Source organism: Oncorhynchus kisutch, linkage group LG14 (genome assembly GCF_002021735.2).
Source record: "Oncorhynchus kisutch isolate 150728-3 linkage group LG14, Okis_V2, whole genome shotgun sequence".
Lineage (NCBI taxonomy): Eukaryota > Metazoa > Chordata > Actinopteri > Salmoniformes > Salmonidae > Oncorhynchus > Oncorhynchus kisutch.
This window is the reverse complement of record NC_034187.2, coordinates 47,396,231-47,423,108: the sequence shown is the minus strand read 5'-3', so window position 1 is coordinate 47,423,108 and position 26,878 is coordinate 47,396,231. Positions and strand designations below refer to the sequence as shown.

The window sequence follows — 26,878 nt, the reverse complement described above, 5'->3', positions numbered from 1 at the left end:
TGCCTGCTATGAAGAGGCAGAAGAAATCACGATCTTGAGGGGATATAGAGAGCAGCTGTTGCTTCACGAGGTATCTCTACCTGAAAATACATGATTTAAGTGATTGGTTGTTGGTATTCAGCAGTCATAAAAGTATACTTTGAAAAACTACAAAATTGTGGTTTTATCAGATAGCATATGCAGCAGCTCTATAGAGATGAGATGATGACTTGGAATTAAATAAAAAAGTCATAAAACAAATGTAATACACAACTGAAGTATTTTATTAAAGTGAATAAATTATGGTCCATAAGTGAAAAGCAGTCAATACCTTCATGGGACTTTTTATTAATTGTTTCAGTGTTCCATCCAAATAATCTATATATATTTTTAAATTAACCAAAACAACCTCAAGCACTAATCGCTCAGCACATGCGTCTTAAGGTCCTGACTACTGAATAGTGTCTGTTCCAGGTGCATAGGAGTCAAAATATGAATACTGGAAGAGGTGGAGACCTGCACAGTAACAAAAAAGGGAATAAATCCAAAACTTTTTTTGACAGTGTGCAGGTCTCTATCTTATCTAGTATTATTTAATGATGACATGGCTGGATCCTAGGAAATTCTGTATCTATATTTTGTCCTCCCAGCTGCCCGCACTGCAGTATTCAGCTTCATGAAGGCCAGGGAGGCTTCGACTAGAGAGAAGGACCTGTTTCGCAGTGTCAAGGTAAGGCGGAACGTGTTCATTAGAGTGCACTGTAACAAAACAAGTTATTTTTATTGGACAGAGTCCATTTTGAGACTACTGAATGGCAGGTAGCCAACATGCTCGAGTTATTTTATGTAAATGGAATGTTATTTCTATAACATGCCGGTCCAGACAAATCTTTTGTGATTTCACATTTGAGAAACCCCAAACAGCAAATCACTTCCAAAAAATATGAACAAAGGCTCCAAATACATCCTTTTAGAAACAGCAAAGCTCTCAGTATAGTGATGCAGGTCTATAGATGTTGTACACATGAAATTGTGTCATTCCAAACTTTATCCACAACATCTAAGTAAATGAAGAATACAAAGTATATTGAAAAGCTACAGACAGTTGTAGAATCTATGCCAAGAGGCATAGTGGTGGCCAACGCCCTATGATCACTCGTAAGTTAGTGTTTCCTTTACTTTGGCATGCAGCAGGCTACACAGAGAATTGAACAGCAAAATTAAGAGTCGCGCAAAAGGGAATATAACATTGCGTACACCATTTAAAGACTTGCATCACTATACTGAGAGCTTTGCCATTTATAAATGGGTGATTTATGTATATAAAATCAATTGGACATTCTAGAATATGTAAGCACCTTAGCTATTACTTGATATGAATGACTGCGTAGCCACTTGGCACAAAACAACAACCATCCTTTTCTCATTTCAGGATACAGATTTATCAAGAAACATCCCAGGCAAAGTTAAAGTGTCAGCACCTAACCTAATGGCAGCCAAGAAGAAATAGACCTGTACAATTTAGTCGACTTGGACTTTCTTCACGAAACAATGAGTTAACCCCACCCTTAATAGTACTATGATGTCTGCAATTGGATGACAGGAAAAGCTTGTGCATCGAAGCATTACATTTTCCTGGATCTTTACTTCAAGATGACAGGGAGGGAGAAAGCAATGCAAAATGTCAGAACAAAATCAGATTTTACATTTATTTTTTCTTGATTCAAAATTAAGATTTTTATGAAACTTGTGCAAATAATACAAAATGAGATACTTTTTGTGGTAACTTCAGTGCAACTGGTATTATTACCTGATTAAAAACAGAAAATACTACACAAGCCTCTTCTGACTAACATGGTCAAACGTATAACACCTTTCCAGCAGGACTGAACATGGTACTTTCACTTTAAAAATATATATACATTTTCAAACACTGGCATGACAAATTTACACGTAAGGATAATGAACGTTGCCATGCTTGCTGACTGGCCATCACCACTCCCATCAAAAGCCTACAATTTTTTCACTAAATTAATAACACTCGTGACGAGATGGGTTGAGCTGTCCTCTTTGTTCAGCTAGCACCAAGGTCATGGCTGTCCACACACACCCCGGCATCCCATAGAATGTGGTGGTATATGCCTCATGACCCCAGTGCGTTGATGCCTCCCATCCTCTGTTTGAGACTGTGTAGCAGGTGTTAAGGCAGGCAGTCCCATGACGCAGCCAGCAACTCTCTGTGCTGCAATGCTGCTTCCATACAGAACCTAGAGAGGGGGACAAGCAAGTTTTACATTGACTAAAAGATGTGTTCATTAGGCACCAAACGGACTGACTACTGAACCTTTGTTGTTGCATACCCTCCCTAATAAACAAAACCCAGTAGTTAGGGCCATGTTTTTGTCTGGGTTCAGGGTTGTTTCTCTACTCACCAGACAAGTGACTTGGGTTGAACCGTGAACACCAGCAACTCTTTGCTGTGAGCCTGTTAAAGGCAATTGACATATCTTTATTCAAACCATACTTGGTAGTAAACATTTATCAATCAGTTTGTAGTTTTAATTTTAAGTGACACTTGTGGTCTCACTGTACTCACTGCTCGCTGATGGGACAGCAGGTTATTGGCACAACCGCCAAACACAAAGACCTCCCCATCAGGACCGGAACAGGCCGTGTGCCAGAGCCTGACACAAAAAAAGAGGAAAATGACTAAGGACACACACACACAAACAGTGAAACAAGCAGCTCCCATTCATTACCACTAATTGGTTTCTCTCTTGTGATATTACATGGGGCTCTGTGAATGATTGTGCTTGTACTGCTGCCACTTGTTCTTGCTGACGCAGTACAGCCAAGCGTCACCTGTATATATTACAAAAGGATGGAGGAATAAAAACATTTGGTCATGCCATGGACTCAAGGAAAATGGATAAGGAAGTATTCTTCACTCACTCAGTGTCTCTCTATATGTTGTGAAGCCTCCGAACAAGAACATGTGATCAGGTGACACGGGGGTGAGGGAGTGCCATGAGCGTCCCACAGGACCCTGCTGAGGAACACTCCTGTAGAGGGGCAAGGGAAGGTCAAGGGGAAATAGGACCGGGGTAAAGGGTTAGTCCCATAAAGGTGAACAGAGGTACATCTATGGGTTAGAGCACAGCCCCCTCCCCTAAAAAAAGGTGTTTAATGCTATAACATGCATGAAGACATTTTGGATGAGGACCACTCCCAGGAATCCATGTCGATGTAGTGCAAGTCGTTCAGGCGGTAATCCTGTTGTAAAAGAGACAAAGCATCAAACATTTAGAATACAAGATCCTTTATGTGATAAGTCATAGAAATGAACATGGTCAACATCTATCTACAGGCCCGTGATACAATTTCACATTAGACAGTGTGACCGTAAACTCAGCAGGAACTTGAGTAATCTCTTTTCAGAACATTCCTACTTACCCTGTAACGCCCCCCAAACACATAGCCTCGGTTGCCCACCTTGGCACAGGCATATGCTGCCCGGGGAGATGGGGCATTACCCTTCAATAGAAAGGGGGAATGGAGAGGTGAGACTGGAGCTCCCATTGAAACAGATGTGCAAAATGGCTTCCAACACAGAAAGTTGTGACATGATTTAAGGGAATGCTGTTACTTTGGTGACTGGCTGGCTCCAGGTGGACATCTCCAGGTCCAGGATGTGAATGTGGTTGTTCCAGCCCCGCCCCGGATTATCTCCCTGTTACAACACACAGAGAAGGGATTGTTTTCATTAGGGCATGCAAACATTTAACTACGGAACAAAAATGTGCGTTTCTTATTGGTTATCCCCGTTTCAGTAAAAAAAAAAGAGTTTGGTGCTTAATTAACACGACCAGAACTTTACAATTATTGACAACTCCCTTTGCTGCAGACAGATACACTTAACAGACCATTTTCATACTGGTGTTAAAAGCAGCTGAAGGTTTCAAGGGTTGTGCAATTAATTGACCATACCATGAATGAAGTTTCATCGTATTCAAATGTCCCTCTGTGAGCTCCTTGTGCCATATATCCGTAGCCACCGAAGAATACTAGCCTGTGAACAGCCGGCAGTTAATGGAGAAATGGTTTGAAGTGACAAATGCATCAGAAATGTATTGGGAAGATCATCAGTCAATTTTGTATGATGTTCTGTGTAGAATTTCTCTTGCAACCCCATAGCTTGGTAAAGGCTGCTTTAGAGGTAATGAGATGGAGCAACTCGAAGACCTATTATTATATAAACACACTGCCTGCCAATAGACCAACTCACCTATTCTTGTGAACCCAGCAGCCCAGTTTGTCCTTGCAGGACGGGGCCAGGCCCTTGAGATGCTTCATCTCCTCCCAGCAGAGGAGAGGTGTTCGGAGAGGGAGCCGAAAGACCTGAAGGGCAGTATAAATGGAATAAGACTAGTCTCTTGTAACAGACATTAACATTTTAAAGGCCCAGTGCAGTCAATTCTGTTTTGTATCATTGTACAGCAAATGTAGCGATTAAAAGTTAAATGCCATCGCTAAATGTTTTTTTGCGTGTGCCCACTGGTATTGCTCTCCAGCCAACAGCTTTATTGGCACACTGTTGGCTAGAGCGGACGTATAGCCTACATGATGAGATTATTATTAAGGACAAAAGATTGAGATTTGTCAAATGGCAGCCAAGCATCGATTAAGATATCACCAGAATAAGAACCTCCAATATTTATTTTGAAAGGAGCATCACCTTGCACTTTCACCACTCTGTGAAGTTCATAATTCATTACATCTGTAGCCTAATAAACAGCATGCTTTCCTGACGAGTCGTAGTGGGAGGACATGTCATCGCGTGACTCCAAGTTTACTTCGATATGTTATTATATCAATACTTACGCATAAAAGCATTTCCACCGATATTTCTCGCTAAAATATATTTTACAAACACAAAAAGATCACACATTTAGTTTTGTCGACATTTGGGAAGTCCATCATGTTTCCATCATGCTGGTCATTACATGATTTACTTCATTACTCTACTCTAAGGTTGGCTGGAAACCTGGTTACTGTAAAAAAAATTATAGTGGAAAATACAATCTACATACGGCCATCTAATCAGCCTGTTTGCATGGGCAGGAGTTTAGGCTTTCCTGGTGATGTCACCAGGCCATAAATTGATTAATAGACCAATGAAGATTTCCAAACCTGTATCCCAATAACAGCTAGTATTAAGTTTTCCCCTCCCCACTCAGCCACAGTCCTTGCAAAATTCTTGCTTGAGAATTTTTTGTTGTTGCTATTAAGCAAATGTTAGTTTTAATGGAAAACAATTACAGTAAGGTACTTAATAGTTACCCAGAAATGATTTGGCTGCATTGAGCCTTTAAGTCTGTTGGCAAACAGGCTTCTGAGGTGAGATAGCATAAATCATGCCATGGTGAATGTCCTGCTGTGGTGCTTAAAGGAACAATCAGCAGTTGCTACATCCATTTGTGGACTTAATAAATTAATGATATGTACCCCATTGATTCTTTCAGAACTTATAAATGCCTCATGAACTTAGTTCAACCCTCGTACCCCATTAGAAACCAAAATAAAAGCTTGTTTTTACTCCAATGTTTGTAAATAAATCAACTGTAAACAAACACTATATAGCCTCAAACCAGGGTTAAAACTATCATTTTGATATCATGGATGGTCAGTCCTTGCATTCATAGCTCTCTCTGTGAATTTGAGTGGTTACATTTTTCCAGAACATTCCCTCAGCGGTTTACCAAACCAGGGTTGGGGAGCCGCTTTGGGATTGTTGCTTTAAAGTGGGAGCAGGGATTTTAAATGGAAAATTCTGTAATTCTCTAATCATCACTGCATCGAAAGATATCTCCATGTTGGTAGCATGCAGCACAAAATATTTCCAGTTTCTGGAAAGGGAGGGGCTGGGAACGGCTTTGGCAGAAAGGGAGGGGTGTGGATTTTGAAATCCTTTGCCCCTAGAATACTACTGCAAATACAGCATTTGGCCAGCGTGCACGAGAAATTTGGTTCTGTGTCCTGAAATTATACAAGACGTAACACGCACGCACACACCCGGTTAGTGTTTCCTCTGGCATGGTGGCCTCCAAACAGATAGAGGACACCGTCCACACACACTCCACAGCTGCCAGACATGGCGGCATGAAGGTTACCCCCCGCCATCTGCTTCTTCCTGCAAATACAGACAGTAGAAAGTATTCACACCCCTTGACTTTTACCACATTGTGTTGTAGCCTGAATTTAAAATGGATTATATTTAGTTTGTGGCATTGGCCTACACACAATAGCCCATAATGTCAAAGTGGAATTATGTTTTTCAAAATGTTTACAAATTTAAATGAAAAGCTGAATTGCCTAGTCCAGGAATAAAAATGTGCTTAACAAGTCATGTGTTGCATGGACACTGTGTACAATAATATTGTTTAACATGATTTATCAATGACTACCTCATTGCTACCCCACACATCAAAATTATCTGTAAGGTCCCTCAGTTGAGCAGTACATTTCAAACAAAAGACCAGGGAGGTTTTCCAATGCCTCGCAAAGACGGCAACCTATTAGTAGATGGGTTTTAAAAAAAACTGCCATTGAATATCCCTTTGAGCATGGTGAAGTTATTACACTTTTGATGGTGTATCAATACACCCAGTCACTACAAAGATAGAGGCGTCCTTCCTGCCGGAGAGGAAGGAAACTAGGGATTTCACTATGAGGTCAATGGTGACTTTAAAATGGTTTAATAGCTGTGACAGGAGAAAATGGAGGATGGATCAACAACATTGTAGCTACTCTACAATACTATAACCTAATTGACTGAATGAAAATGATGCATATTTGTAATATTTATATTCTGTACAGGCTTCATGTTTACAATAAGGCACTAAAGTAAAAAGCCCTAAAATAAAGGCCTGAATACAAAGTGGTATGTTTGGGGCAAATCCTACACAACATCACTGAGTACCACGCTTCATTGTCAAGCGTGGTGGTGGCTGCATCATGTTATGGGTATGCTTGTCATCGGCAAGGATTCCAGAGTTTAATATAAAAAATAAACAATGGCACTAGGTACAGGCAAAATCCTTGAGGAAAACCTGGTTCAGTCTGTCTTCCAACTGATACTGGGAGACAAATTCACCTTTCAGCAGGACTGTACCCTAAAACACAAGGCCAAATACACTGGAGTCACTTACCAAGATGACATTGAATGTTCCTGAGTGGCCTAGTTATAGCTTTGATTTCAAATTGGCTGGGAAATATATGGCAAGACTTAAATGGCTGTAAATAATAATTTGCAAATATTGTACAATCCAGGTGTGCAAAGCTCTTAATAAGACTTACACAGAAAGACTCATAGCTGTAGTCGCTGCCAAAGGTGATTCTAACATGCATTGACTCAGGGGTGTGAATACTTATATACATTAGATATCTGTATTTAATTTTCAATAAATTTGTTAAAGTTTCTAAAAACATTTTCGCTTTGTCATTATTGGGTATTGAGTTTTAGTCTAATCCATTCTTTTATTCAGGCTGTAACAACAAAATGTTGAATAAGTCAAGTGATATGAATACTTTCTGAAGGTACTGTATAAAGTCTGGTCAAAAGTTGTGCACAATATAGGGAATAGGGTGCCATTTGATTTGTGACAATCTAGATTTCACAGCTAGAAACAACTACAAACAAAATTAAGTTAAAATCCTTAATACCATCGTTCTGTCTCCATGTTGTACATCCAGATTTCATTCCTTGGCAAGTATAAGTCAATGAAGCCAGTGGTCTGGGAATTCTAGTGAGAAGACAAGCAAGAGGGAAGTCAATGGAATTACAAGAATCTTGACACCGTTTTTGGTCCACTTGACCCATGTCACACTTTCCCTGGTAATAGATAACACAGTAAAATTCCAGACAAAATGTTTAGGAAGGTCAAAGTGGATGCCAAATCTCCCAGTAAAAATGAAGGTTAAAGACTGATTGGAATGGTATAGTTCAGAATCCTATTATTTAGATACACTATAAACTAACATCTAAACAAAGGCCTTAATAAATATTACTGTTCATCCGACAGCAAATTCCGAATGTCTGTCAGTCATACTTGCTTACCTTATATCCTCCCCAAACATACATGCAGTGGCCATCCACCACTGCTCTGTGGCCACTGCGCTCAGCTGGCTGGTCCAACTCAAAGGGCTCTTCTTCAGTGTCCAGAAGAACTGCATCCTCATCGAGTTCATCAGCCTCGTCCACCACCCAGTCAACTTCTCTCTCTTCATCTCTCTCGGACTCCTCGTCTTCCTCTTCAACAGGCAAGCGGTCAGCAATGTCCTCCATTTCTGCCATGATCACCTGGATTGGAGAAGAGGGCTACATAGGTTTGCATGCACAAGGATTTTGAGTAAGAGAGTATAAGGGTTATTGGAGTGATAGACATTCATTGTAGTTAAGAATTCCCATCCTCAACATGGGGCTATAAGCAGCTAACTACACACACACACATTTATTAGGTACACTCATCTACACTGAACAACAATATGAACACATGTTAGGGGTTGGTTTCATGTTTCATGAGCTGAAATCCCAGAAATGTTCCATATGCACAAAAAGCTTATTTCCCTCAAATTGTATGCACAAATTTGTTTACATTCCTGTTAGTGAGCATTTCTCCTTCGCCAAGATAATCCATCCACCTGACAGGTATGGCATCTCAAGAAGCTGATTAAAACAGCAAGATCATTACACAAGTGCACCATTTCTCAACCGTTACATTAATTTCTCTCAAACTTCGATTTAGAGAATTTGGCAATACATCCACCCGGCCTCACAACTGGGCGAGCGGTTTGCTGATGTAAATGTTGTGAACAGAGTGCCCCATGGAGGCGGTGGGGTTATAGTATGGGAAGGCATAAGCTACAGACTTCAAGCATTTTATCTATGTCACTTTGAATGCACAGAGATAACGTGACAAGATTCTGAGGCCCATTGTCATGCCATTCATTTGCCGCCATCACCTCATTTTTCAGCATGATAATGCATGGCCCCATATCGCAAGGATCTGTACACAATTCCTGGAAGCTGAAAATGTCCCAGTGCTTCCACAGCCTGCATACTAGACGTCGACCGATGATAATTTTTCAACGCCGATACCGATTATTGGAGGACCAAAGAATCCGATACATTAATCGGCCGATTTAAAAAATGTATTTGTAATAATGACAATTATAACAATACTGAATGAACAGTTATTTTAACTTAATATAATAGATCAATAAAATCAATTTATCCTCAAGTAAATAATGAAACATGTTCAATTTGTTTTAAGTAATGCAAAAACAAAGTGTTGGAGAAGAAAGTAAAAGTGCAATATGTGCCATGTAAGAAAGCTAACGTTTCAGTTCCTTGCTCAGAACATGAGAACATACAGTGCCTTGCGAAAGTATTCGGCCCCCTTGAACTTTGCGACCTTTTGCCACATTTCAGGCTTCAAACATAAAGATATAAAACTGTATTTTTTTGTGAAGAATCAACAACAAGTGGGACACAATCCTGAAGTGGAACGACATTTATTGGATATTTCAAACATTTTGAACAAATCAAAAACTGAAAAATTGGGCGTGCAAAATTATTCAGCCCCCTTAAGTTAATACTTTGTAGCGCCACCTTTTGCTGCGATTACAGCTGTAAGTCGCTTGGGGTATGTCTCTATCAGTTTTGCACATCGAGAGACTGAATTTTTTTCCCATTCCTTCTTGCAAAACAGCTCGAGCTCAGTGAGGTTGGATGGAGAGCATTTGTGAACAGCAGTTTTCAGTTCTTTCCACAGATTCTCGATTGGATTCAGGTCTGGACTTTGACTTGGCCATTCTAACACCTGGATATGTTTATTTTTGAACCATTCCATTGTAGATTTTGCTTTATGTTTTGGATCATTGTCTTGTTGGAAGACAAATCTCTGTCCCAGTCTCAGGTCTTTTGCAGACTCCATCAGGTTTTCTTCCAGAATGGTCCTGTATTTGGCTCCATCCATCTTCCCATCAATTTTAACCATCTTCCCTGTCCCTGCTGAAGAAAAGCAGGCCCAAACCATGATGCTGCCACCACCATGTTTGACAGTGGGGATGGGTGATGAGCTGTGTTGCTTTTACGCCAAACATAACGTTTTGCATTGTTGCCATAAAGTTCAATTTTGGTTTCATCTGACCAGAGCACCTTCTTCCACATGTTTGGTGTGTCTCCCAGGTGGCTTGTGGCAAACTTTAAACAACACTTTTTATGGATATCTTTAAGAAATGGCTTTCTTCTTGCCACTCTTCCATAAAGGCCAGATTTGGACAGAGTCTCCCACCTCAGCTGTAGATCTCTGCAGTTCATCCAGAGTGATCATGGGCCTCTTGGCTGCATCTCTGATCAGTCTTCTCCTTGTATGAGCTGAAAGTTTAGAGGGACGGCCAGGTCTTGGTAGATTTGCAGTGGTCTGATACTCCTTCCATTTCAATATTATCGCTTGCACAGTGCTCTTTGGGATGTTTAAAGCTTGGGAAATCTTTTTGTATCCAAATCCGGCTTAAACTTCTTCACAACAGTATCTCGGACCTGCCTGGTGTGTTCCTTGTTCTTCATGATGCTCTCTGCGCTTTTAACGGACCTCTGAGACTATCACAGTGCAGGTGCATTTATACGGAGGCTTGATTACACACAGGTGGATTGTATTTATCATCATTAGTCATTTAGGTCAACATTGGATCATTCAGAGATCCTCACTGAACTTCTGGAGAGAGTTTGCTGCACTGAAAGTAAAGGGGCTGAATAATTTTGCACGCCCAATTTTTCAGTTTTTGATTTGTTAAAAAGTTTGAAATATCCAATAAATGTCGTTCCACTTCATGATTGTGTCCCACTTGTTGTTGATTCTTCACAAAAAATACAGTTTTATATCTTTATGTTTGAAGCCTGAAATGTGGCAAAAGGTCGCAAAGTTCAAGGGGGCCGAATACTTTCGCAAGGCACTGTATGAAAGCTGGTGGTTCCTTTTTATTAACTTCAATATTCCCAGGTAAGAAGTTTTAGGTTGTAGTTATTATAGGAATTATAGGACTATTTCCCTCTATACCATTTGTATTTCATTAACCTTTGACTATTGGATGTTCTTACAGGCACTTTAGTATTGCCAGTGTAACAGTATAGCTTCCGTCCCTCTCCTCGCTCCTCCCTGGGCTCGAACCAGCAACACAACGACAACAGCCACCCTCGAAGCAGCGATGCAGAGCAAGGGGAACAACTACTAGAAGGCTCAGAGTGAGTGACGTTTGAAACGCTATTAGCGCGCGCTAACTAGCTAGCCATTTCACTTCGGTTACACCAGCCTCATCTTGGGAGTTGATATGCTTGAAGTCATAAACAGCGCAATGCTTGATGCACAATGAAGAGCTGCTAGCAAAACGCACGAAAGTGCTGTTTGAATGAATGTTTATGCGCCTGCTTCTGCCTACCACCGCTCAGTCAGATACTTGTATGCTCAGTCAGATTATATGCAACGCAGGACACGCTAGATAATATCTAGTAATATCATCAACCATGTGAAGTTAACTAGTGATTATGATTGATTGTTTTTTATAAAGATAAGTTTAATGCTAGATAGCAACTTACCTTGGCTTACTGCATTCGCGTAACAGGCAGTCTCCTTGTGGAGTGCAACGAGAGAGAGAGGCAGGTCATGATTGTGTTGGACTAGTTAACTGTAAGATTGCAAGATTGGATCCCCCGAGCTAAAAAGGTGAAAATCTGTCGTTCTGCCCCTGAACAAGGCAGTTAACCCACCGTTTCTAGGCCGTCATTGAAAATAAGAATGTGTTCTTAACTGACTTGTCTAGTTAAATAAAGGTTTGAAAAAATCAAACGTATTTTTTTTATTTTATTTTATCGGCACCCAAAAATACCAATTTCCGATTGTTATGAAAACTTTAAATCTGCCCTAATTAATCTGCTATTCCGATTAATCAGTCGACCTCTACTGCATACTCAGACCTGTCCCCCAATGAGCATGTTTGGAATGCTCTGGATAGACATGTATGACAGCATGTTTAAATTCCTGCCAATATCCAGCAAACTTCACACAGCCATTGAGGAGGAGTGGGACAACATTCTACAGGCCACAATCAACAGCCTGATCAACTCTATGCAAAGGAGATGTGTGTCGCGCTGCATGAGGCCCCCATAGTCAGTATCACACCAGATACTGACTTTTTGGGGGGTATCTGTGACCAACAGATGCATATTTGCATTGCCAGTCATGTGACATCCATAGATTAGGGCCTAATTAATTGATTTCAATTGACTAAATTCCTTAAATCATCTAACTTGGTAAAATCTATGAAATTGTTGCATGTTACATTTATTTCTGTTCAGTATAGTACCAGGTTGGACCCCCATTTGCCTCCAGAACAAATTCTTATTGTTTTTAGCTGATAGGAGTGGAACCCAGCGTGGTCTGCTACTGCAATAGCCAAATCGTGACAATGCTCGACAAGTTGTGCATTCTGAGATGTTGTTCTACACACCACTGTTGTACTGTGCTATTATTTGTCTGTTTGTGGCCTCCCTGTTAGCTTGCACGATTCTTGCCATTCTCCTTCACCCACAGCACTACCGCTAACTGGATGTTTTTTGTTTGTCGCCCACCCTAGACCTGTGGTCACTAACTGGTTCATCTTCAAGGCATTCCTAATCACCAAACATTTACGTAAAAAGCATTTGTTTAAATAGCATTACATTCCTATGTATTTATTTTTTCGTACCGTTGGCGGTAGGTGCACTTGATTCAGCAGTCTTACAAGGCAAAGTGTTCCCATTTTGAACCATTTCATGTCTGAAGGTAGAACTCTGCCTACCCAGCAGGCCCAGAGAGCAAGTCAAGTGCAGCCATAGGCCTACCGCTGGCCGCTCAGATCAGCACATCTGCAGTTTCCTCGAGGCATAAACTGTAAAAGAGGCCTCAAACGCACAGCAAAGTTGATACTGAGATTTCAAAAACATTACTAGAACTCAACAAATACAGCAAAGAGCTGCTGTTTTTATGAGTAAGTTGATGTTTAGGTTGTTAATCAGTACTGTCAACACTTTTATAAAGCCATAAAATGTGTGTTCTCCCTACTTCCACTCACGCTACAACCAGCACCGCAGCTGCAATGAATGAGTAGGAAAGTGTTCCGATAAGCTTGTGTTATTATTTGCGGCTTGTCTTTTTTAATAGAGGAATATTTAACTTTCTCTGGTCATATAAGTAACGTTAATTGGCGCATGATGCAGAAATAATGCAGCGTGACTTGAGTTTTGCAATCAGCTGGAAGACTGTGTCCCCTTTTCTCAGTGGAAGGAGGTGTGCACAGGGACGGTGAGTGGCAGCCTCACTGCTGCTCCCTCCCTCCCCTCAGGCTGACCATCAGATGCAGGCCACCAGTCCAGTAAAAAGACACTCAGCTGACACTCAGCCTCACCAAGTTATACAAATAATTACCAGTGTGATCATATACCTAATTTTTTTTAAATGTCATTTGAAAATGGTCTGAGAAAAACATTGGCAGGGCAATTCAAGCATAGACAATATGCACAAACATTGCTACAGAACTTTTAATTTGGTGAATGTGTTTTTTTAAGGGTGTAGCTCAGCTTTAATATTGCAGATAAATTATCGCTTCCATCAATGTAATTGTCGGCATCATTTCCAATCCCCCAAATATATTGTTTTAATTGGTTAATGTTGCAAAGGCTTACTTTTTTAAAGTCATGTTTAAATAAATCTAAGAGGTAGATCTCTGCTTGCATTTTGACTCAAAGTGATCTCGATGTGCATGAAAAGCCCAGGAGGGCGGCTGTTTCTGAGATACTGGATCCGTCGTGCCTGGCACCAAAGATCCATATCTTGCTTAGAACACTCGTTTTGCCTATTCCAACGTTTAATCGAACAGTAACAATGCCTGCTTTACATAGCAAGTCACGGACACCTGACTCACTGTCTGTAGGAGCTAACTATGTTCATAAACTGTGTGGTGTAAACTGTATCACATCCTGCCATGATTGGGGGTCCATGATAGGGAGGCGCACAATTGGCCCAGCGTCGTCTGGGTTTGGCCATCATTGTAAATAAGAATGTGTTCTTAACTGACTTGCCTAGTTAAATACATGTGTATTTTTATTTTTTTTACCTTTATTTAACTAGACAAGTCAGTTAAGAACAAATTCTTATTTTCAATGATGGCCTAGGAACAGTGGGTTAACTGCCTGTTCAGGGGCAGAACGTGCAGCCAGAACGACAGATTTGTACCTTGTCAGCTCGGGGGTTTGAACTTGTAACCTTCCGGTTCCTAGTCCAACGCTCCAACCACTAGGCTACCCTGCCGCCCCCTAAAGAGAAAATGTTTTACAATCGGAATTCAAAGAGAGAAAAATAATTCAGATTGCAAAAAGCAGTTACTGGGTAATACTTGGATTGTTATTGCCTGTTAACTAGTATGAACCTGCAAGTACTGTGTACCAACTGTGTACTGTGCCAGATCACAAAAACATTTGACAACTTGCTTGCACCGTGGAGGATGGTTTGTTTACATGGGAACGCAAAACGTTAGCTTTCATGCTATCATTAACATAATATAAATACGTAGCTCGTGTATAAAGACTAGTTTGCAGTAAGCATAATTTTAAACATATTGATTGTGCGACACTACCAACATAGCCTAGCTAGCTAACGCGTGCTAGTTAAATTGGATGATATGAACAGATTCAGCTTATATGTCACTTACGTACAGGACTTCAAATGACCCACGTCTGCTTTGGCCTTCAGCGTAAAGCGTTGTTTTTGTCCAGTGATTACTGTGTAACATTTAGTTGAAGCCTGACCGGAAGCAGCCAAGAACATCTCATTTCCGCCATCTTTATGGGATCAATATAATTTCATTTGTGAAAGAATGATAGTAGCCAGAATAGAAGCGTAATAAAAAATATGATTTTATTGTCAAACATTCACCAGTCAAGTGAAAAAGAACAGTTGACAATTCAAGGAATGTGAACCTTTATTCTCCCTGATACAAAAGGTAGTGTGAGGTGATAGACATATGACGTCTGGTTTAAAGTTTTAAAAACTTTGCAAGGTTAAACCTTTGTATTTTAATTTTAATGCTGTTATATTATGTATCTGCCAGTTCTGACTGCATTATTTTCACTGTCAAATATAAGATGGCTGCCATTGTCATTTTGGTGGGCTATCCCTTTAAGAAGACATGTCCCTTTTAGAAATGGGTGAAGGCAAAGGCTGCTGGGACATGTTGTCAGGAAAAGATGGAAGTGGATGATGAGTTCGAATCAAGCAGCGTGTCGAGCAAAGTTGGTGAAGATGAATGTTCTGAATGGACAACAGTAGTATTGAAAACTGGAATTGGAGTGGAGGATACATGTATGAATGATAATGAATCTCTGCTTGTTGGGATGCATATGTGGGAGACCCATTTGAGGTGTCAAATTGTGAAGTATGCGCTGGGAAAAGTGGTCAGTTAGTGACCAGGAGTGGTCTTATTTGGATTAATTGTATTTCTGAAGAACAGAGGAAGATAGCAGTGAGCCTAAACATAATCTGGACAAAATAAGTTTTGTGTTTTTAAAATTCGGCGTAAGAGCACCGTCAAAGGAGTCATCTCAGGGGTGATGATGGCTGTTCAGGTTGAATCCCAAAGAGAATTCCTGGTGTGGTTTGTGCCTGGGGTTTGACCCGCTGGGTGAATGGAGAAAAATAAGAAAGTATGTCGGTCCTGTTGATATGCTGTAAGAGCTTTTGTCTACAGACCACTGCAGTGTAAGATTTGTAAATGATTTGGTTATGTTTCAAGACAGTATATTGAAGAACGGTGTGTGGAAGGATGACAGTGTTGCAATTGTGATAAGGGATCATGATCTCGAGTTCCTGGAGTGCCCTGTAAGGGTGAAGGAGATTGAGGTGGCAGAAGTTAGAGCGGTCATTCAAATCTTCTATGCAGAGGAGATTTCAAAGTATTGAGAAAATAAGTGACATTAGTGAAGATATGGTATTGGACGCACCACAGCCTGTAGTAAGTGTTTGCTGCCAGTCAAAAGATACCCTGTGTTAAAGGTGGATTTTGCGACCTTGCCAGTTATAAACTATAGGGCACAAGTCTCAAAGACATGTAAGAAACTGGACATTATTGTGGCTGCGGCAGAAAAGTTTTGGGGACTTGCAAGGGGTATTGCCGCCTGAAGAGCCGCCATCCTTGAAGGGATCAGATGTGTATTTATTATTTAACAGAAAAGTTGTTTGATTTAGTTTATTTTATTTTTGGGGGTAGTTTTTGGGGTATTTCTTTCCATTTTTGGGAGTCCTGTTTCCATCCCGCACAATAGATTGTGGAATGCACATTAAATTGTGCGATTGCCAATACACCATAAAATAAGAACAAATGGAGGAGTTTTGAGAAATGTTTGGGATGTACTTGGCTGAGGTTCTATTTGTTTGAAAAACCTTTTAAGAGCCTATATTAGCCATTCCAAGTGATAATTTGTTGCTCATTTTTGTGGATTGTTAACCCCAATGACAAAGAATTTGTATGTTGATTGTTTTAGAGCAGTGGTTCTTAACCTGGGTTCGATCGAACCCCAGGGGTTCGGTGAGGCAGTCTCAGGGGTTCTGCGGAGGTCAAGACACACATTCGACTAATATGATTCGTGATGACACGCCCCGCTTGGCCATCATTGGCTGCAGGTGACCACGCTACATTGCTTGGCCTATCTGTGCTGCAGGGAATTTGGTGCGCTCAGTAGTCGACTTGTGACTGTCTTGTGATTTCTTTCGTAATATTTTAATCCCTTCATACTTATTACTATGTCGAGCAAAAAAAGAAAGTGGTCGGACGAATATGTACAATATGGATTCACATGTATAACGGAACGTGATGGGAGTCAGCGTCCTAACTGCATGATTTGCAATGCCAAGTTGAGCAATTCTAGTCTAGCACCGGCAAAACTAAGAGAACACTTCCTTAAGCTGCATGGAGATGGAAAATACAAGAACACAACGCTCGCTGAATTTGATGAAAAGGCTACTCTGCCTGTTCTCGGCTTTGTACCCATCAATAAACCGATCCTCACAGCATCATACGAAGTTGCTTACCTGATTGCAAAGCAGGGCAAACCACACACCATTGGTGAAACACTCATAAAACCAGCTGTGTTGAAGATGGCAAATATCATGCTGGGAAAAGAGGCTGAAGTTGAGTTATCCCAAATTCCTCTTTCAAATGACACCATCAGCGACAGAATAGAGGTCATGAGCAAAGTAGTTGCAGATCTGATTTCAAGCCCGGCAAAATTCAGCCTTCAACTCGACGAGACAACAGACGTTTCCAATCTAAGCCAGCTTGCTGTATTCGTGCGCTATATGAAAGACAACATGATAGAGGAAGATTTTTTATTTTGTAAGCCTCTTACAACAACAACTAAGGCAGCCGATGTGAAGAAACTTGTGGATGACTTCTTCAAAGACAACAATCTTTCGTGGGATATGGTTTCTGCAGTTTGTTCGGACGGAGCTCCAGTCATGCTGGGAAGAAAGTCTGGTTTTGGTGCGCTAGTGAAAGCCGATGCATCATTGTTACGCATTGTATTCTGCACAGGCATGCGTTGGCAACAAAAACTTTGCCTCCAAAACTGGCAGAAGTATTAAAAATTGTAGTGGAATGTGTGAACTGTGCGCGAACTAGTGCTCTGAGGCACCGCATCTTCAGTGAGCTGTGTAAAGAAATGGGCTCTGAATTCGAGGTACTTCTGTACCATTCTAACGTTCGGTGGTTATCCCGTGGACAGGTGCTGAATCGTGTTTTTGCCGTGCGTGTGGAATTAGCCCTGTTGTTGCAAGAGCACCAACATTGTCATGCAGATTGCTTCAGAAATTCTGAGTTCATTCTCATTTTAGCGTACATGGCTGATATCTTCGCAGCTCTCAATCAAAAGATGCAGGGCGGTGGAGTCAACATCATCGAAGCGAAGGAAAACCTGAAGGCTTTTCAAAAAAAGCAACCGTTATGGAAACGATGAACAGAGAACGATAACTTCGCAAACTTTCCCCTGCTAGAAGACTGTGTAAGTAAGATCGAAGATGTATCTGGAATCAGAGACATTTCTGTACCAGTGGAACTGAAGCAAGCAATTGCCACGCACTTAGATGAGCTTGCAAAGTCTCTCGACGGATACTTCCCTACAAGAGAGTCATATCCAGCATGGGTGAGACAGCCGTTCACGTTTAGTGTTGAAACAACAGATGTCAATGATGAATACCTCGGTGAAATCATTGCAATTCAGCAGAGCCAGGTTCAACAGCAACTCTTCAGAACAACAACGCTTTCAACGTTTTGGTGTCAACAAATGGTAACGTACCCTGTTATTGCTAAGAAAGCTCTGGAGATTTTCATACCGTTTGTTACAAAATATCTTTGCGAGCAATCCTTTTCAAGGATGCTGGACATAAACGAAGAAAAGGAACAGACTTTGTTGCGAAAATGACATGTGGCACTTGCCAAGGTGAAGCCGCGCATTTCTGAACTGGTCTCTGAAAGGCAACAGCAGAAGTCACACTGATATTCATTATTATGTTTTTGTGTGAAAATCATGTTTTGATTAATTTGTTCTTTGAACACAGTGATGTTGATAAACGGTTCATGTTGTGCACCAGTAAAATATATACCTATGTTTTGAATTTGAAAAAAATCATATTTTATTTTTCCAATTAAGTAGGGTTCGGTGAATGCGCATATGAAACTGATGGGGTTCAGTACCTCCAACAAGGTTAAGAACCACTGTTTTAGAGGATGCCATGAACATTGAGCTGTTTTAAGGAACTCTCAACCAGGCTGGATTTTCCTCTTCCTCAACCATCCTGTGAGATTGATCCTGTTGACTATTATTTTGTGCCTTTATTGGATGACTTATTTTCACATTTTGAAGGGAGATTTCAATTTGTTTTGCTTTTTGACTGACTTTAGGACTGTTTTTAGTTGGACTTACATCCTGAACTTTATTTGGGGTCTAATTTCATTGGTTTTGTGAATTTATACACTGACAATATGCATTTTTTTGCATACTTTGTTCAATTTGTCTGTTTTGCTTTGGTCACAGTATAGGAGCAGTATTTCTTTGAACTTTTATATGGTAACATAGTTTGTGATCCAAGCTGAATGTTACAGTATGTACAAATAAAATACAAAGGGCTTTTACAAAAGTATTTTTAGACAAAAAACATGTTACACAACCATTACAGCCGATCCAAGTCCAGAATTATCATTATGGTCTTCAGAGACTTTGAAGTTTGCTGTGGTGAACAAAATAATATTTAGATCAGAAAGAAGAATTAAGACATCAAAACCAAATTGATTCTCAATACTCTAGTTACCGTATTGCCAGTAAAGAGCAATGCTAATAAAAATAATGAGTAACGTTAAGTGTAGATCCTGCATAAACAAAGACAAAATAACATTTCTCACCTGTCCTTAAAAGTGAACCCACTTTTTGGGAAGCAGGCCTGCATGAACAGAATGATACATCAAACAGTATATAAAAACAGCTTATAAATGAGAATACAAGATCTACTATCATACTGAGTCTCATAATAAAACAAAGTGGTAAAAATCTCTGAATAAGTATCAAGTACCAGGTTGATGTAGAGGCAGTCTGTGTTGGATATGTTGAAGGGGTCATATTTGTCTGCAAAGATGATAACAGGCATGGGATAAACCCGTAAAGCGTAGTCATAGGCCCAGAACACTGGACTGACACACAGCGGCAGTGTTGCCAGGTGGCCCTGCAACAAGATGGTCTTCACAAACTGGCGATAAAGATAACATGAAAATGTCTCATGACGAATAAAATGTACTACAGGACCCGTATTCCCGAAGCATCTCAGAGTAGGAGTGCTGATCTAGGATCAGTTTGGCCTTTTAGATCTTAATTTTATGGACGATTCTAGAGCAGCCATGGTTACTAGCCAAGTTAGATGCTATAGGCAGTAGTAGTAGAGGTTGACTGTGTCATAACTGAGGAGCTAAATCTCACATGGTTTGGAATGCGGCAATTGCTGGTAGGCAGCCGGACACAATTTCTACACATCTTGTTCACCAGGTCTTCTCAAATGACAACAATCTCCTGGCTGCAGTACTGGATTCGGACACAGAAAAAGTAGATTCACATGTTGTTATATGTCAAAGATGACATTTACAAAATGCCACTGCAGAAGCAAAACAAAGACAACAAACCATCTAGTAACCTGTGAAAACAAGATTGGTAAAATGCTATAATGAGCAAATGTAGCCTTATGCAGACAAATGTATTGGACAATGCTAAAGCTGAGCCATTATGTGAACAAAAATCATAAAGAACTTTGCGAATAAAGTTCATGAAAACAAATTATGGAAAAGTTAACAAATCAAGCAACTATAATATTTCAGTCACCTGGATGGGTTCGTAGTGAACACAGAGAATGGCACCCTCTGTCTGAACTCCTCAGTGATGTGGTCTGCCAACGTGGCCTGAGGACATAATCATTTATATAAAGTAGAGTACCTCATGGTTAGTACAGAACACCAAAAAAAAAAAACTATAGAAAGTGTCTATTGAGAAACATTGAAATATCAGAGGATTATAGTCAAATCATGAGCAATGCAACAGAGGAATAACTTGTCTCAGTTTTTCCACTCTCACCTGGGTAGGATTGTGCTGGGACCCCAGGGTCTTCAGGACCAGGGACAAACACAAAGCGACTGCAGTTGAAAGGATCGATTCAATCAGGAAAGTAACCAACAACCGAGAAAAACTATTACCTGTAGAATTTCTGACCAGACCTCAATGAATCTTGAGGATGAAAAAATAATACTTCGGTTGTGTCTACTTCGACGTGTTAATGCTTCGGTCATAACCCATTTGCTAGGTCAGAATGATACCGTCACAAGCAGGGCATTAAACATTTTTTTTTATTTTTTACTTAAAATCATTTACCTTTTGAGTGATTTGTGTTTTTCCATAGGGGGCCGGGGAGAAGTTTCTGCAGAAGATGAAGCAGGTGGGAGGCATAGCTGCGTATCCTACAATCGACACATGAGAAGGTTGTTTCAGACCATACTATTGAGCAGTAGAACTAGATATTAATCAAATGGCCACCGGAATATTTACATTAACCCCCTCCCCATTGGTTTTGTACACTGCTGCTACTCGCTGTTTATTATCGATGCATAGTCACTTCACCCATACCCACATGTACAAATTACTTCAACTAACGTGTACCCCCGCACACTGACTCGGTACCGGTACCCCCTGTAAATAGCCTCATTGTTATTTTATTGTGTCACTTTTTATAATTTTTTACTTTCGTTTATTTGGTCAATCTTTTCTTAACTCTTCTTGAACTGCACTGTTGGATAAGGGCTTGTAAGTAAGCATTTCACTGTAAGGTCTACACCTGTATTCGGCGCATGTGACAAATAAAGTTTGATTTGATATTGAGCAGATGTATGGAGACTGCAAAATCTCTGAGATGGAAATGTAGGACAAACATGAAAATGACCAATGTCAACATTAACCATACGATTTTAATAAATGCTTCAATCAATCAATACAATTTGATTTATAAAGCCCTTCTTACAGAAACAGTTGTCAAAGTGCTTTACAGTAACCTGGTAAAGACCCCCATAGGAATTCTTATTCTGTGAGTTAGAAGTTATCGGACAAACCTGAGAACATGAGGTGGATTTTCTCCAGCACCTCCACGCTATCCAGCCAAACGTCAGAGACCATCACAAACCAGACTTGATTCTCATTGTTTTTTTATTTGAATTATTTATAAAAGGGGATTTATTATTAATGCCAACTGTACAGTTCAAAACATTTGAAAATAACTTGCACCCAACTCAGTAGGCCTACTGATTTTCAGACGAGGAGACATTATGTAGGCCATGTCGAATTATTAGTCAAGAAGACGATACTTATACAGTTGAAGTCGAAAGTTTACATACACTTAGGTTGGAGTCATTAAAACTCGTTCTTCAACCACTCCACACATGTCTTGGCAAGTCGGTTTGGACATCTACTTTGTGCATGACACAAGTAATCTTTCCAACAGTTGTTTACAGACATTATTTCACTGTATCACAATTCCAGTGGGTCAGAAGTTTACATACACTAAGTTGACTGTGCCTTTAAACAGCTTGGAAAATTCCAGAAAATGATGTCAATTAGCCTGAGTCAATTGGAGGTGTACCTGTGGATGTATTTCAAGGCCTACCTTCCAACTGAGCACCTCTTCGCTTGACATCATGGGAAAAATCAAAAGAAATCAGTCAGATTTTTTTTGTAGAACTCCACAAGTCTGGTTCATCCTTGGGAGCAATTTCCAAATGCCTGAAGGTACCACGTTCACCTGTACAAACAATAGTACGCAATTATAAACACCATGGGACCACACAGCCGCCATACCGCTCAGGAAGGAGACGCGTTCTATCTCCTAGAGATGACTGTACTTTGTTGCGAAAAGTGCAAATCATTCCCAAAACAGCAAAGGAGCTTGTTAAGATGCTGGAGGAAACAGGTACAAAAGTATCTATATCCACAGCAAAACGAGTCCTATATAGACAACCTGAAAGGCCGCTCAGCAAGGAAGAAGCCACTGCTCCAAAACCGCCATAAAAAAGTCAGACTACGGTTTTCAACTGCACATGGGGACAAAGATTGTACTTTTTGGAGAAATGTACTAAAAAAAAATGGAACTGTTTGGCCATAATGACCATTGTTATGTTAGGAGGAAAAAGGGGAAAGCTTGCAAAGCGGAAGAACACCATCCCAAAAGTGAAGCACGGAGGTGGCAGCATCATGTTGCGGGGGTGCTTTGCTGCAGGAGGGACTGGTGCACTTCACAAAATAGATGGCATCATGAGGAGGAAAAATTATGTGGATATATTGAAGCAACATCTCAAGACATTAGTCAGGAAGCTAAAGTTTGGTCGCAAATGAGTCTTCCAAACGGACAATGACCCCAAGCATAATTCCAAAGTTGTGGCAAAATGGCTTAAGGACATTTTGAACTGAAAAAGCGTGTGTGAGCAAGGAGGCCTACAAACCTGACTCAGTTACAACCAGCTCTGTCAGGAGGAATGGGCAAAAATTCACCCAAATTATTGTGGGAAGCTTGTGGAAGGCTACCTGAAATGTATGACCCAAGTTTTTTGTAAAACTTCTGACCCACTGGAAATGTGATGAAAGAAATAAAAGCTGAAATAAATCATTCTCTCTACTATTATTCTGACATTTCACATTCTTAAAATAAAGTGGTGATTCTAACTGGCCTAAGACAGGGAATTTTTACTAGGATTAAATGTCAGGAATTGTGAAAAACAGTTTAAATATATGTACATTTTCAACTTCAACTGTAGATCCACAATTAGCAGCATTCTACAATCTAATCTACTGACCGTGTGGTGGATGATGGCTCGGTCGGTGGTTGCTAATTGTTAAGATGCTAAGATGACCAGACTAACTCACTACATAACACAATGATGTAATAGTAAATAGTACATCTCCTGTCTGATGTCCATTCCTGTGGTTGAAGAGGATAATTTATTTTACCTTCTGCCAAAACAAATCAAGACTCGGTGTAAAGTCCACTGTGGAACTTGTGAGGACAAGGTTAAGGAAAACATACATGCTTTGAAATACAATAAACTGACTATATTCCAGACTTGAATTGGCCATGTTCCACAATGTAAACAAACACTTGTCATTATCCTTTCATCACCACAATAATGAAATGATATTGCCTTTGAGAGGTTCAGCTGTACCACTGGGGTCTTCCAGATATAATTTCCCCAGAAAAAACATTTTTTTAAACTTAAAATGATGCAAATATTACTACCTATCACCATTTGTATTTGATTTTATTATGGATCCCCATTAGCTGGTGCTCTTCCTGAGGTCCAACAAAATTAAGGCAGTTTATACAATTTCAAAAATTACAATACATTCACAGATTTCACAACACACTGTGTGCCCTCAGGCCCCTACTCCACCACATATCTACATGACTAAATCCATGTGTACATACAGTGAGTATGTTATCATATGTGTGTGTGCGTGTGTGTGTCTGTGCCAATGTTTGTGTTGCTTCAATCATATCAATCAAATTGATTTATAAAGCCCTTCTTACATCAGCTGATATCTCAAAGTGCTGTACAGAAACCCAGCCTAAAACCCCAAACAATGCAGGTGTAGAAGCACGGTGGCTAGGAAAAACTCCCTAGAAAGGCCAGAACCTAGGAAGAAACCTAGAGAGGAACCAGGCTATGAGGGGTGGCCAGTTCTCTTCTGGCTGTGCCAGGTGGAGATTATAACAGATCATGGCCAAGATGTTCAAATTTTCATAGATAACCAGCGGGGTCAAATGATAATAATTACAGTGGTTGTCGAGGGTGCAACAGGTCAGCACCTCAGGGATAAATGTCAGTTGGCTTTTCATAGCCGATCATTCAGAGTATCTCTACTGCTCCTACCGTCTCTAGAGAGTTGAAAACATCAGATCTGGGATAGGTAGCATGTCCGGTGAACAGGTCAGGGTTCCATAGCTGCAGGCAGAACAGTTGAAACTGTTTAGTGTAAAAAAATATAAAAAATACAACATGAAAAACTTTCAAAAAAACATTCTGGTACAAAAAAGGAAAATATACTTCACTGTTGATATCGCATCCATTATCAAGCATTTCACACATATTATCCAGATACTGACTGTTAGCACTTGGTGGTCTATAGCAGCTTCCCACAAGAATGGGCTTTAGGTGAGGCAGATGAACCTGTAGCCATTTTACTTCAACAGTATTTAACAGATCGTCTCTAAGTTTTACAGGAATGTGGTTCTGAACCGCAACACCGCCTCCGTTGGCATTTGTCTTTTCAGTAGATGTTATAACCATGTATTGCTACCACTGTATCATCAAAGGTATGATCTAAGTGAGTTTCAGAGTTTCAGAATATGAATGTCATCTGTTACAAGCAAGTTATTGACCTCATGGACCTTGTTTCCTATATGTTAATATGGGCTATTTTTAACACTTTTCTGGATTGCTTAACTGTTTTTAATGCTTTACTGGGAAGCTTATCAGAGGTAGACTTACTCATGTTATTTACATTGGAGCTGATAGTGCAGGATGAGCAGCATAAAGTGGTCTTACTACTATTGCACACCGCCTCAGTGCTAACAGTGTAACTCTGGTTTATAGGCTCATGATTACGGCTTACAATAGCTGTAGGATAAACAGATGTATTCGGTGCAATTAGGGGTACAATTAAATTACTTACATTGTGTTTGCCAATGCCCCTAAGATCATGTACATTTGATGCAGCATTATGGCGACTCATTGTCACAATGGTAGGGATTAACTGAGCTGGTCTTGGATAATTTACCAGTCACTGTTTCAAAGCAGCCTTGAAATGAGTTTCACACCCACGGCCCAACGATGGTACTGGACCTGAAATTATTGGCTGTTTTTTTTTTTGTTTAATGCAAAAATCAGTTCTTTAAAATCAATTTTCAAATGTTCCGAGCTAGGCCTCCTAATGACGTTTGAGCCACACATGGACTACGACAGTGTCAGCTCCCGGCATCTGTGGTAGAACAGTCGGAAGCAGCCTCGTTATGTCCTGTACTCGTGCTCCTGGGTAGCACAGGGTATTTGCCAAGGGGACCGAGATGTTTCTCACCGTAGAGCTGCCTATGATGACAGCTGGTGATGTTGAATGGGCCGGTCTCTCAGGCAGCCTCACGGTCTGGTGAACCCGAGGTCGAAGACACCGGAGAGGGAGACAGAGCCGAGGACGAAGACGCAGGTACCTCCGGATCTGATCTTGATTGGGAAGCCACCATGGACGAAGGCAACGCCGTTTCTGGTCTGTGTCAGTTCCGGGCTCAACATCTCCATGGAGACCCCCGTTGCCAGAGGACGCCTTCTTCGATTTCCACGGCGAGTGACATACCTCCATGGCTGGTTTGTTGGGTCGAGATCAGCTCCGTTCTCCAGGGAAGGGGGAGACCACTTCAGGGATGGCCCACTCCTTAGCACCGGCCAGTCGGCTGTGGAGAGCCGACACGTCGGTGAAACTTCCACCAGACCAGAGCGGTGTCCAGCTACTGGTGTGGAAGAAAAAAGTAGGTGGGCGTGGGTTCCCCAGTAGCTTATGTAGGTTTGTAACTTGCTTGCTAAGAGTAGCTACTTCACTCTTGTAGTCCTCTGCAAGCAAGCAGTTACTACATTGAAAGTCAACATTTTCCCGGAACAAAACAAAGTAAATGCAACTCCTGCAACGTTGGAAACGATTAATGGCGGCCTCCATTTGAGACCGCAGAGCCAGCTAGGCTAGCTGGGCTTTCACATCTCTCCCCCTCTACAGAATCTGGGGCGGCAGGGTAGCCTAGTGGTTAGAGTGTTGGATTAGTAACCGGAAGGTTGCAAGTTCAAACCCCCGAGCTGACATGGTACAAATCTGTTGTTCTGCTCCTGAACAGGCAGTTAACCCACTGTTCCTAGGACGTCATTGAAAATAGGAATTTGTTCTTAACCTGACTTGCCTGGTTAAATAAAGGTTAAAAATAAAATCTGGCAGGATCCCGGGACAGATAGTAGCACTCACAGTGCTCACAATTTAGCCCAATAGAGTCACAGGATTCAAAATAAAACTGAAAGTATATAAAAACACTGTCAAGGTCTTTAATTCAGGTTTCAGCATTCGACAGGTTTCAACAATAAACATATGCCGCGCTCTGATTGTGTGTGTGTAGTATTCAGACCTTTTTCCACACTTTGTTAC

The 26,878-nt window shown here is 40.7% G+C and overlaps 1 protein-coding gene and 1 pseudogene across 1 annotated transcript in view; one reads left to right on the top strand and one right to left on the bottom strand.

The window, feature by feature from the left end:
- The window catches only part of nemf (nuclear export mediator factor), a 37,393-nt gene extending 32,351 nt beyond the window's left edge, over positions 1-5,042 (top strand). The window contains exons 31-32 of the mRNA XM_020500789.2: positions 630-709; positions 1,412-5,042. Of these exons, the coding sequence (XP_020356378.1) occupies positions 630-709; positions 1,412-1,489 (158 nt within the window). The 3' untranslated portion in view covers positions 1,490-5,042. The remainder of the gene's footprint in view (positions 1-629; positions 710-1,411) is intronic.
- Positions 5,043-19,435: 14,393 nt separating this feature from the next.
- Positions 19,436-25,992, bottom strand: LOC116353454 (DNA polymerase epsilon subunit 2-like; annotated as a pseudogene).
- Positions 25,993-26,878: the final 886 nt, after the last annotated feature.